General features: G+C 45.1%; 1 protein-coding gene across 1 annotated transcript in view; it reads right to left on the reverse strand.

The window, feature by feature from the left end:
• Positions 1-7359: 7359 nt before the first annotated feature.
• Positions 7360-13704, reverse strand: part of MAP1LC3A (microtubule associated protein 1 light chain 3 alpha) — a 165101-nt gene continuing 158756 nt past the window's right edge. Inside the window, exon 4 of the mRNA XM_069243812.1 lies at positions 7360-11502. Within this exon, the coding sequence (XP_069099913.1) occupies positions 11340-11502 (163 nt within the window). The 3' untranslated portion in view covers positions 7360-11339. The remainder of the gene's footprint in view (positions 11503-13704) is intronic.

Here is a 13704-nt window from a genome sequence, read left to right on the forward strand (position 1 = left end):
ACTGAAGTGCCGAAAGAAGAGTTGTCTATTTTTGATTTGCTGCAAGTTTTTCTAAATTCCTTCTGCTTTCTGATTCTTTACAGATCATGGCTGACTTAAATAAAAGGGTATGAGATGCTAAGCGCTGTAAGTATATGAGCATTGGGTTGGCAATTACGTGTGGGATATTATTTGAAGTGTTGATTGTGGGTATGTATGTCTGTTCTTGATGCAAAAGGAGCCAACCATACTTCTGCTTTTGAGACGACTACTGTACTAGCAGCTCTGGAGAAGTTTAAGTTAGATGAGAAATATTTGCATGATTATACTAATGTGCAGGGAGAACTTTCTTTTAACGTTTTCTATCGCTTATTGAGTGAGTATGTTGATACAATGGATGTGAAGAATTGTTTTGTGTGTACGCAGATTCCTTCATGAGTTGAGGAAGGAGTCGTCTATCATAGTTTACCGCTAACATATGGAATAAGTTGTAGTCTGTTACTAACAAGGTTTTATAACCAGGAGCATAGTTAGTACTTCTACTCGAACCATGATGTTGTGTTTTCATTTATTCCTATAATTAGATATTTGAGTAAAATAGCTAAGGGTAATGACATAGTATTAGTTAGAGGATTCTTTGAACCTACATTGACATTTGGCACAGCTTATGCGCATAAGAATAATTTAACATGCTTGCCTACACCTTTAGAGAAGAGCTTCTTAGATCATACTGATGACAGGAGAAAGGCGCTAAAGGTGTAATTAGAAAAAGGCTTAGAGAAAAGGACTTACAAGAATGATTATGCTTATAGTGCGATTAAAACGCAAGGGAAATGAGCTTTAGATGCACTACACGTAGGGAAGCTTTGTATATATAGGCCTAAGTTGCAAACTAACACTTTATTTGTGGGTACGAGTGAATGCAGGCATGTGTTTTTGTTTCAGAGTATAGTGATGTAGGAGGCTGGCCTGGCTTATAGTGGGTACCTGATGGTACTTACACCTTGTGCCAGGTCCAGTTATCCCTTATTACTAGATTAGTAGTGCTCTAGCAGCTTAGGCTGAGGTAGCTATAGCAGAGCAGCTTAGGCTGAACTAGGAGACATGCAAAGCTCCTACTATACCACTTGTATCATATAGGTACTATATCATAAGAAACACAATACTCAGAGGTACTAAAAATAAAGGTACTTTATTTTAGTGACAATGGGCCAGATGTAGAAAAGGGTTTTACCCATTCTGTGTCTATGGGAAAATGTGTTCCTACATATGGCCCAATGTGCCAAAAATATCTCAGAGGATATACTCCCTTAGGAGGTAAGTAAAATACACTGAATATACACACAAACCAAAATCAGGTAAGTAAACAGTTAGACAAATAGTGCAGGCACTGTAACATACAATAGGATGCAATAGGTCTAGGGGCAACACAAATACATTAATACATTAACATTTATAAAGCGCGCTACTCACCCGTGCGGGTCTCAAGGCGCTAGGGGAAAAAGGGGGGGGGGGTTATCGCTGTTCGAACAGCCAGGTCTTTAGGAGTCTCCGGAAAGCGGAGTGGTCCTGGGTGGTCCTGAGGCTGGTGGGGAGGGAGTTCCAGGTCTTGGCCGCCAGGAAGGAGAAAGATCTCCCACCCGCCGTGGAGCGGCGGATGCGAGGGACAGCAGCGAGTGCGAGGCCAGAGGAGCGGAGGAGGCGGGTGGGGACGTAGAAGCTGAGGCGTCTGTTGAGGTATTCCGGTCCCTTGTCGTAGAGGGCTTTGTGTGCGTGGGTGAGAAGTCGGAAGGTGATCCTTTTGCTGACAGGGAGCCAATGCAGGTGTCTCAGGTGTGCGGAGATGTGGCTGCTGCGGGGTATGTCGAGGATGAGGCGGGCCGAGGCGTTTTGAATGCGTTGCAGGCGATTTTGGAGTTTGGCTGTGGTCCCGGCGTAGAGGGTGTTGCCGTAGTCCAGGCGGCTCGTGACGAGGGCGTGGGTCACGGTTTTTCTGGTGTCGGCGGGGATCCAGCGGAAGATCTTGCGTAGCATGCGGAGGGTGAGGAAGCAGGCGGAGGACACGGCGTTGACTTGCTTGGTCATGGTGAGAAGAGGGTCCAAGATGAAGCCGAGGTTGCGGGTGTGGTCTGTGGGGGTCGGTGCGGTGCCGAGGGCCGTGGGTCACCAGGAGTCGTCCCAGGCGGACGGGGTGTTGCCGAGGATGAGGACTTCCGTTTTTTCAGAGTTCAGCTTTAGGCGGCTGAGCCTCATCCAATCTGCGACGTCCTTCATACCCTCTTGTAGGTTGGTCTTGGCGCTGGCGGGGTCCTTGGTGAGGGAGAGTATAAGCTGGGTGTCGTCGGCGTAGGAGGTGATGATGATGATGTCGTGCTTGCGTACGATGTTGGCGAGGAGGCTCATGTAGACATTGAAGAGTGTCGGGCTGAGTGATGAGCCTTGGGGTACGCCGCAGATGATCTCGGTGGGTTCTGAGCGAAACGGAGGGAGGTAAACTCTTTGGGAACGGTTTGAGAGGAAGGAGGCGATCCAGTCCAGGGCCTGGCCTTGGATCCCGGTGGAGCGGAGGCGGGTGATTAGGGTGCGGTGACAGACGGTGTCAAAGGCAGCCGAGAGGACGAGCAGAATGAGGGCGACTGTTTCACCGTTGTCCATCAGGGTTCTGATGTCGTCAGTGACTGAGATGAGGGCGGTTTCAGTGCTGTGGTTGGTTTGGAATCCGGTTTGTGAGGGGTCGAGCAGGTTGTTGTCTTCCAGGAAGGTGGTCAGCTGTTTGTTGACGGTCTTCTCTATTACTTTGGCTGGGAAAGGCAGAAGAGAGATGGGGCGGAAGTTTTTTAGGTCGCTCGGGTCAGCCGTAGGTTTCTTTAGTAGGGCATTGACTTCGGCGTGTTTCCAGCATTCGGGGAAGGTAGCAGAAGGAAAAGAAGAGTTGATGACGGTCTGGAGGTGCGGGGCGATGATGTCGTCGGCTTTGTTAAAGATGAAGTGCGGGCAGGGGTCCGAAGGGGCGCCGGAGTGGATAGAGTTCATGATGGATTTGGTTTCTTCCGTGTTGATGTGGGACCAGTTGTTGAGGGTGATGGCCGTGGATGCCGGTTCGGTGGTGTATGGTTGGGTCTGGTGTCCGAAGCTGTCGTGGAGGTCGCTAATCTTGCAATGGAAGAAAGTGGCGAGGGATTCGCACAGATCCTGTGAGGGCGTGACGGCGTTGGCGCTGGGGTTGGAGAACTCCTTGACGATGCTGAAGAGTTCTCTGCTGTTGTGTCTGTTTTTGTCCAGTCTCAACCATATACTCTAAAAGTGGAATGCGAACCACGAATGGACCCCTAGGCTAGTGTAGTGTGTAGAGGGTCGCTGGGAGTGTAAGAAAACACTAAGGGTGTCCTAGATATCCCACCCTAAGACCCTGAAAAGTAGGAGTAAAGTACTACTATTTCCCCAGAAACACACTAAACGCGTGAGAGGATTTTGCAAAGACCACAACAGACTGCAACGCACTAAAGAGGGATTCCTGGACCTGAGGACCTGCAAACGAAGGGGACCAAGTCCAAGAGTCATGAAAGTGTCGGGGGGGGCAGGAGCCCACTAAACCCCGGTTGAAGGTGCAAAATTGCTGCCTCCGGATGGAAGAAGCTGAAGATTCTGCAACAACGAAAGGTTCTGGGAACTTCTCCTTCGTGCAGAAGATGTCCCACAGAGTGCTGGAGGATGCAGAGTTGTTTCTTTGGCAAAAGACTGCAAACAATCCTTGCTAGCTGCAAGAGACGCAGTTGAAGAAAAAGGGTGCTGCCCGGGCACAGGAAGGACCAGGATGTCGCCACTTGGGAGAGGAGACAGAGGGGGCCCTCATCAAAGTAGAGAGCTTACGCACAAGAAGGTAGCACCCACAGAAGCACTTGATCAAGGGTTCAAGAAGTCTGAACACGGTGGTTGTTTCAACACTGCAAAAGAGGGTCCCACGAAGCCGTGGTCAACTCAGGGAGTTGAGCAATGCAGGACAGAGTGCTGGGGACCTGGGCTTGGTTGTGCACGAAGGATTCTGTGCAAATGTGCATAGGAGCCCTAGCAGCTGCAGTTCACACAGTGCACAAGATTACTGTCTGGAGAGGGAAGGCAAGGACTTACCTCCTCCAAATTTGGACAGTTGGACCACTGGACAGTCTGGGTCACTTGGGTCCACCACCTGTGTTCCAGGGGCCACCTCGTCATGATGAGAGGGGTCCCAGAGTACCGGTGATGCTGAAGTATGGTGCCTGCTGAAGCAGGGGGAAGATTCTGTCGACCCACGGGAGATTTCTTCTTGGCTTCCAGTGCAGGATGAAGGCAGGTAGCCCCCAAAGCATGCACCACCAGGAAACAGTCGAGAAAGCCGGCATGATTAGGCGCTACAATGTCGCTGGCCGTCTTCTTGCTACTTTGTTGCAGTTTTGCAGGCGTCCTGGAGAAGTCAGCGGTCGATCCTTGGCAGAAGTCGAAGAGAGAGGTGCAGAGGAACTCTGGTGAATTCTTGCAATTCGTTATATGAGGAAAAGCCCACAGGGGAGACCCTAAATAGCCCTCAGAGGAGGATTGGCCACCTAGTCAAGTAAGCACCTAGAGGGGTCTCAGATGTCACATGCTGGCACTGGCCACTCAGAGGCCTCCACTGTGCCCTCACACCTCTGCATTCAAGATGGCAGAGGTCTGAGACACACTGGAGGAGCTCTGGGCTGCACCCCTGGGGTGGTGATGGACAGGGGAGTGGTCACTCCCCTTTCCTTTGTGTAGTTTCGCGCCAGAGCAGGGGCTGGGGGATCCCTGAACCGGTGTAGACTGGCTTATGCAAGGAGGGCACCATCTGTGCCCTTCAAAGCATTTCCAAAGGCTGGGAGAGGCTACTCCTCCCCAGCCCTTAACACCTATTTCCAAAGGGAGAGGGTGTAACACTCTCTCTCAGAGGAACTTCTTTGTACTGCCTTCCTGGGACTGGGCTGCCTAGACCCCAGGAGGGCAGAATCCTGTCTGTGGGGTGGCAGCTGCGGTAGCTGCAGAGAAAACCCCAGAAAGCTGGTTTGGCAGTTCCCGGGGTCCATAGTGGAGCCCCAGGATGCATGGGATTGGCACCCCAATACCAGATTTGGCATGATCTTAGACATGTTACATGGCCATATTCAGAGCTACCATTGTGAAGCTATTTATAGGTATTGACCTATATGTAGTGCATGCGTGTAATAGTGTCCCTGCACTCACAAAGTCCGGGGAAATGGCCCTGAACTATATGGGGGCACCTTTGCTAGTGCAAGGGTGCCCTCACACTTAGTAACTTTGCACCTAACCTTCATCAAGTGAATGCTAGACATATAGGTGACTTACTTAAGTGCAGTGAAAATGGCTGTGAAATAATATGTGCGTTATTTCACTCAGGCTGCAGTGGCAGTCCTGTGTAAGATTTGTCTGATCTCCCTATGAGTGGTAAAAGAAATGCTGCAGCCCATAGGGATCTCCTGGAACCCCAATACCCTGGGTATCTAGGTACCATATACTAGGGAATTATACGGGTGTTCCAGTGTGCCAATTAGAATTGGTAAAAATGGTCACTAGCCTATAGTGACAATTGTAAAGGCAGAGAGAGAGCGTAAGCATTGAGGCTCTGGTTACCAGAGCCTCAGTGACACCGTTAGTCACTACACAGGTACACACATTCAGGCCACAAACTATGAGCACTGGGATCCTGGCTAGCAGGATCCCAGTGAGACAGGCAAAAACAAACTTACATACATGTAAAAATGGGGGTAACATGCCAGGCAAGATGGTACTTTCCTACAATGGACATTTATGTTGAATAGGCAGGACCCTGTGATTGCAGGGATATATTATATTTGTGGACTTAATGCTGATTACCGTCTTCTTAGAGGATGGTATGGGACATGTTATTTGGGGATAGTTTTTCCAAAGATTTACCAGATGGAGGATTTGAAAAAGTTTCCGAAATTGACTGAATTACATCATAAGAGACAGAGGAGGGAGTCCTCTTCTGCGATAGTGGGAGATATATTTGGTGTGGTGATTCCTTCAGTGGGAGTCATCCTGAATTCCATCAAGATTCGAAAGTTGTCTACTATTGGACATTTTTCAGGGGCTATACTCCTGATAGATACTGAATTAGCTGCAGATAGAGCTATGACTCTTCAAAATGGTCTTGGTTTAGACATTGTTTTAGCGGTGGATGGCGGAGTCTGTAGAATGATTAACTCTAGGCATTGTTTTTCATATATACCAGATAGTAGTGCACTTCAAATTGCATAATATGGCAACAAGCTCGGCTTCATGAAAAAGAGAAAAGTTGTTTTTTATCGTCCCATCTTTGCTCTAGACCTCATCAATTTTCTTAAAAGAAATGCTACAGTCTGCCTTTAGGATATTAGGACCACTTATTTATTCATATTATACTGAACACATATTCCAATCAAGACTTAGCTGAAGAAAGCTGAACCACATACTTATAACAAGTTACCTGATATGCGGGACATTTGCTCCTGAACAAATAGCCATATAATTAGACGTTTACGAAAAACTCAGGGATTGTTTTATTTCCAGCGGGTGACAGAAACTTAATTTTCATCCAAGTACCTGTCCCTAGTGGTCAGGTTGTCAACTGGGGAGATCTTTCCTGTGGCTTGGGGGGTCTGGTCGTCAACTGCAGAAGTCTCCTCTGTGGCTAAGTACTAAGACATACACTGAAGCAAGTCCTTGGGACCTGCAGAAGGTGTTGTACTCTGGACCTTAAAGTGTGGCACTGATTCTTTGGGGAATATACAAATTTCTCCTCTTAGGACCACTATCAAAAGCCTTGGCTAGACACGCATTGTGATGAACCCACCATTTTTATTTACAAATTCAAACAACCATTGACAAAAATTCCCTGGCACGCTAAAGGGACATGCATAGATTACAATCTGAGTGCCTATTGACCTATGCCAACTACATTCAAGCACATAGCAAAATCTAAATAGTTTATTTTCTCTGATGCTTTCAAACTTCAATTCGGAAGAGAATCACATAATCTGAAGAAGACTATGTTATCTTTGTCACCCTGAAAACTCTGCGTGCCTCTTACATCCACTCAGGGACTTTGACGTTGTCAACTAAGTGTTGCTATTCTCAGACCTAGTTACATTTCAAATAGTATCTGAAGGTATTGCCGCATGGCTCTTTAAAGACCCACCGAGTTGATGCCTGCTATTTTTCTTTACAAAATGCATGACAGAATTCTGATCCAATCCCTAGAAGGCAAGCTCATGTGGAAAAAACAAACTGTGGGGTTATGATTATGTGGTCGGAAAGAGGCAGTAGGTTTCATTAACAAGTGAAACAAAATACTTTGACAGGACAAAAATGTAGAATCGTCTATACATTTTATTGTATTTTTTTATTGTTTAATTTACATATATTTTTGGTACATGGAAAAAAGGAAAATGTTGCAATATACAATTAGCAGATTTTGTTTTTCAAGTGAACCGTCCCTTTAAACACAGAAGGGCCAGCCAGAATGCAGTTGAAATACAGAAAGAGAGGTTTTAGAGAAAAAAGGTCAAAATCCATCAAGACTTGCAACGAATGTAAACATTGTGCTTCTTTTAGTACAGGCTGGTTTGTGGGGAGGGCACGGGTGGTAATGGAAGAGACTGCATAATCTAAAACCAGACTCAGCCAACGGGAATATATGCCCTTTTCCCTTGTTGTATGGCTGTTCTAATTCACAGACGGAAAGCTACATTACTTGTGTGTGTTAAAGCTGTAAAAATGTATATTGTTTATAAATATCATCACAGGAGCTAGGCCTACACAGTCCTATGCGCGACAAAAATGCACTGATAAAAAGCAAACTAGTAAGGGAACTTCTCCATTTAGTCCATGGCCGGATCTGATTGATGATTGTGGATGTGTTTAGCGACCATCAGTTAACAATTCTTATACCTCTTCAGACCAGCTTGAAGAGTGGCGCCTGCATACCATTGAGTCTCTTGGCCTGTTTGTAACAGTGGGCTACAACGTTAGTCCTTAAGAGCCAGATCCGTGGCATAAATGAATCTAATTGTACATAATTTACATTGTTGGTCAGTATCCTCAAAATCTTTCTTGTTGTCCTGCCCTTGGAGAACCACACTGGCAATCCCCAGCTACTGCAACACCTAATGGGCAAGCCTGACAGGTCATCTTCCTCCCAGAAAATATTTAAGTTGGGAATGTTACCATTCCCTCCTCTGAAGTTCCAAGTTGTTTACTCCACGTGGTAGATACCTCCTTCCAAAAAGATCTATGGCATCATCAAGTCACAATCAAAATCGAAAGAATCTGATCCCTGTTACCAAGGTTCAGATGTTCAGAAATGGACTGATTCCTTGTAGGCAAATTAATTTTGTGACCTCCATGTAAGGAAGCCTTCCAAGGTAAATTCTGTTTTTTTGTGACTAGGAAAAGTGGTTAAATTACACTTTTCAATGACACAGTATTTAGTTAGCATGTTCAACATGATAACTTTCTAGAGTGAACAAGAGCATCTCTTTGTGCCTCTGTTTCCTTCAAGCTAGTTGAAGCTGAAGGACATAGTGGTACTAGTACAACAAACAAACCATATAACTATACAGCAGTTCTTCTGCAAAGTGGGGCATCCCATGCTGACTTAAGAAAACAGGAGTACAGACTGATTTTTCAATGACTCCCTGAAGTAAATCTTGTTTGCAGGTGCTACAGGAAAACAATGCATGGGTAGGGGATGCTTGACTCATCTTCCTTGGAGATAAACAGCATCACCTACGAAGAATCCTTCTGAATGTCCAGAATCCTATAGACCTGAGTAAACGGGTGGCATACCACCAACGCTGTTGCGTTGACTAACAATGCCATTTAGTATTAAAATCCATTGAGGTTTTTGCAGACTGCTGTTCTAGTTTTGCCTCACTTTGAATCCCCCAAAGTCCTACATATGTTCACCAGGTTTTCATGCAGCAGCTGCACAAAGCTTTACATGTTTCTCAAAATACCATCCTAGGCCATGCTTGAAGAGCGCCAAGCTCCTCTCTGAGGAACTGCTTTCCTTTTAGGGATGTATTTATTACCATTGCTACCTGTCAGCAAAACTCAACTACAAACCTGTACCAACCGGTCTTTGGAAAGTAAGCTTATACCACAACAAAGCAGTTTAGGTTGTGCACTGCCTGCAATGAAAAACCACAGCGACAAAGGGTTTGGTATTTCTGCCAATATCAAAACTCTCCGACTTAGGTTAACCCCTAATTATGACATGTCACCTAAAGCTGGACACAGACATTCAGTGTCTGAAGATGCCTGACTTGGAGGTGCTGTCTCTCCTCTAACCAAACCAAGATGCAGCGGGCCAAACCACTTTTTGAGATACGTTTATCACATTGTAGCCTGAAGATATTAACCATTTCCACACTGTTCTGCTTGTTCAGAAAGGTAGCCAATAATATCCACGAAGAGAAGCAAAGCAAGGGAATCATTACCAGGACCTGGACTGGGTGGTCAGGGATGCCTGCTGGGGAAATCTTAGATTTTGTTAATCTAGGATGATGGCCCGGGAAGGATGATAGTCTAGAGCTTGTGGTTTCTAATACCTTTAGAGTGTAGCATTATATGTGCACTGAGGAGAGTGTGAAACTATAACACCCAAATATGGTCTATCACCACAGCAAAGAACCACAACACCAGCTCCCAATGTATTGCTGCTAGGTTCTGGGAAATAAAGATGGGCAGAATAATTTTACGTTGCTGACACCTGGTGACTGAACCATGAAAGTTTGAACTGCTGTGCCCAGTTGCACTTCTGTGCACTCCTCTTTTCACTCCCCTTGCCTCTCCTTCAGGAAGACTGAAAAGAATCTACGTGATTTGATGCGGGAAGCAACATATACTTGCCACTAGTATTTGCTACAGAGGGTGAAGTGGTTGGATGAGAGGCGCATCATGGGCCCTGTTACCACTAAATAGTTTAAGTACAGTGCCAAATCTACACACACACCCAAACCAGTCAAGACTGAAAATGCCTCTTTAAACTCAACCGACAACTGTACAATGTTTACAAAGTGAGCAAAACAAAAAAGCCATTCATACCTTAAACTTGGATAAATTACAACCAAAACAGTATTATTTTAAAGTGCGAAGAAGCTTTGCTATCTACATAGAGGGCATTGTAAGTAAAATTAAAAAAAAAAAACACAATCACACTAGTAGATATACTGTATCCACAGTTCTAAAAAACACACCAATGGGATATGTAGCACCACTGGCTGATGTACACTAAAAATCAACAAGGGCCGCAATCCATGTTAAGATGGTGGAGGTACAATTCTCCAGTCCAACAAGACTGTCATATCTTGAAAAGGCTGCAGTGTCAGCCAACATAGCACGCGATTAATGGTTTGGAGCAAAGTGAAGCGATACTCACTTTGGGAGCAGGAGTTGATTTTGGACTGGTGGCAATGGGAGACAAGGACTCTATTGGTGAGAGCACAAAAGTGAAAAATTTGAAGGAGAAAAAGTGTGGTGATACATGCAATGATACTGTTAGTTCCATCTCAATCGCGCCCTACTTCAGCATGTTGGTGCTGAAAATGGGGTACTGAGTAACTAGTGATCATCTACAAAGACTAAAGTAATTGGTCATCCAACGTGTATCTCAATACAGATATCTTAAAGCTGAACTTTATCTGATAAGCAAGTGAACCTATGCACACCGGCCCTGACTTGCCCTCTTTAAAAGAAGCGGGAAGCATCAAGAAGCACAGTAAGGAGCCCCAGCAGTACAGGCCCTATCCTGCCCCAACAAAAGCTCTAACATAAAGCAAGAAATATTTCAGGAAGCCCCATACTGTCACATCTGTTTTTTTCAACAAAGAAATTGTGCAAAGTTTCCAGAGAATTGCTGCCAACGATCTCTTGGTTGGGAAAGCTACTGTTGTTGACATGAAAGTTTGGAAATATTCCTTTGCTAATCTACTATTTTGCCAAAACGTGACTCAGGATATTTCAAACAGAAAGATTAACATATAAAGATACAACGTAACTGGCTATGAACAGTTTGTAGTTAAGGGCTAAATAAAAAGAAGTGCCTGAAATGATCAAAACTCCTACATGGTTGTTCTTAATTCCGGACCTGGGATGCAAGAGCCAAAACACCTAACAGCTCGACCAAATGGGGTATGTTTAAGGTTTCTTTTTGCAGTTTAACAAGGAAGAGGGCATGTTCTCGCTGTTATCCATTCTCTCCTATGTTCAGCCTCACTCTTCCCTTGCTTGACAATGGTAGCAATCTGGCTTAATAATGGCGGTCCGCGCTCGTTCGTTCAGTCCAGAGATCAATAGCCGAAGGTCTCTTGCGAAGCGTACACCATGTATAAGAAGCCATCTTCGTCCTTCTCCTGCTCGTAAATCTCAGACAGGGAGCTAGAGACACTCACCATGCTGCGCTGGTTCACTAGCAGGAAAAAGGCCTGATTCGGGTTGAGCTGGAGACGCCGCCTAGGAAGGTAGAGAGAAAACAACACATGAGACATTGTAACTGCACAGTAACACACACTAGTCAAGTTTCTTCTAGATCCTCGAATGTTTTTAACTAGTGATCCACATTAGTGTGAAAACAGATACATGTGAAGCTGTATGACAAATTGGCTTTTATTAAAATTGAGCTTATGGGCAAAGTAATTTTATCACAATTCAATAAACGTGGTTACAATAAATTAGAAAATGGTGAGAAAGGTTTTGTGCATTCAAAAATATGCATCATTCACAATGTGCAAAATAGTAATCTACACTTGAATTCAAGTGTGATACTATTGCTTTTAAAATTAATGTAATATAATCTGTTGAAGTGCGTGTTCCTGGCTTATGCTAACTAGGCCTGAGCTAGGCCTCTGCGCCATCTGATCCAAAATGAATGTCACTTTAACTGATTATTTTTCCTGCTACACCTAGTCAAGCAAGTCATGTTTGTTTATTTCAGACTGACACTGTTATAAGAGCAAACTCTCTAGCAGGGTTCACTAATGTAACATTTTTCCAAGGATCTTCTCCATGCGCACAGTATTCCATTCGTTCACAGTGGTTCACAGTTATTTATGTAACTAATATTTTCTGACACCTCCGGATGATAATATGTAAGAGGGAGCCGAATCAATATTCATGTCGTTAGTACTTAGATGGTATGGATGTATGACGACTTAAAAGTCTGTATCCTGATTTGTTGAAAATGTATTCTTTGCTTACACCACAATAATTCTGTACTTTCCATGCTCTTCCGTTAGGACATTTTCTCTATAAGCCGTCATTTTGGAGGGTGAGCCAAATGATCTTTGGCTTCTACTAATGATGCTGTTAGATTTATTACTGATTTTGCATCACATTTTTCATTTTGCCTATCATTCTGTATTATCCTATTACTGAGAACCTTTATGGCAATTAATTTATACATTTAAGTGAGATTTGTTGCATCTGCCCTTCTACTTTTTTGTATTGGATCTTTTAAATTTATGTAATACACCTTGATAAATCCTTCTTTCCAATCCTGGAGCAGTTGTTCATGACTTTTTTAAACCCCTTAAAAAATAGTATACACTCCTTACAATGTGTTATATGTATCCCCAAGAAGGGTCGGGGTGGGGGTGGAGCTGGACACCATGTCTTAGTGCTCCCTGAATGTCCCCGTGGGCCCCTCCTGGACTCACCTGAGCCTCCGAAATTGGTGCAGCAGAGATCAGGGCTAATGGGAGTTGGAATCAGTGCCAAGATCTGGGGGCTTGACACCACCTGGTGCACTACACGACCCCCAGCCCTGTGTACATCATCACGCTTTGAAGCTCGATCAGCGGTGCACCGCAGTGGCAACCTCTAGTGCTACCTGATTGGGGGTGAGCAGGAGTGCAAAACTACTGTGAGGATCAGAGGAAAGTGGACATGCAGACTCAACAGAGCTGCGTGGCGAGGACCACGGAGAGAAGTGCTGTGTGTGGCATGGGGAAGCTGGGAGGACAGCAATAGCCAGAAAGTCACCTGCATTGGCAGACTAAGTCTGGGCCTTACACATGGCAGGGGCAGTAGACGAGGGAGGCCTCACAGTCTTTGAATGCACAAGGACCCCCTCACATTTGCTTAACATAACAGCCAATCCAGGGGAGCACTGAGAGGCCCCAGCAGAGCTTTAGAAAGTGGCTTTACTGACGAAGGTTGATTCAAGCACAGCGATGTCCAAAAAGAGGAAAGCATGGGAAGTGTTTTTCATCAAACACACCAATGCGCCCAAGCAGAAAATGGTGGAAGTGAGGCACCTGGAAAGTGACAAAGGCCTATCGAGAGTTGAGGTCAACAATTTAGAAAAGTAGCCACCCTCATTGGTAGTATGCTCACGAAAGAGAGGCAGTCTCAGAACTGGAGAGAATTTATCCTCTTTAAACCACACCAAAGGAGTACAGTAAAGGTGTGTCAAGGCAGACTTCTTTTTTTCGTGATCTTGGCACAGGCACTCTGGCTCGAAAGAGGGCCATAATGTTTCAGTGAGCTTTCTACTTGGTTTGAGAGTGGAGCACCAGGATAAGTGATGCACCTTATCCAGATGGACTCTGCAAGGATGTTTCTGTAGAACTACATCTGTATGCGAAGTGACTTAGAGCTGAGAGAATCACTGATGTTGCTTCAATGGGGTTTCGTGTGACATCTGGGGATGAATGG

Source organism: Pleurodeles waltl, chromosome 7 (assembly GCF_031143425.1).
Source record: "Pleurodeles waltl isolate 20211129_DDA chromosome 7, aPleWal1.hap1.20221129, whole genome shotgun sequence".
In the NCBI taxonomy this organism is placed as follows: domain Eukaryota; kingdom Metazoa; phylum Chordata; class Amphibia; order Caudata; family Salamandridae; genus Pleurodeles; species Pleurodeles waltl.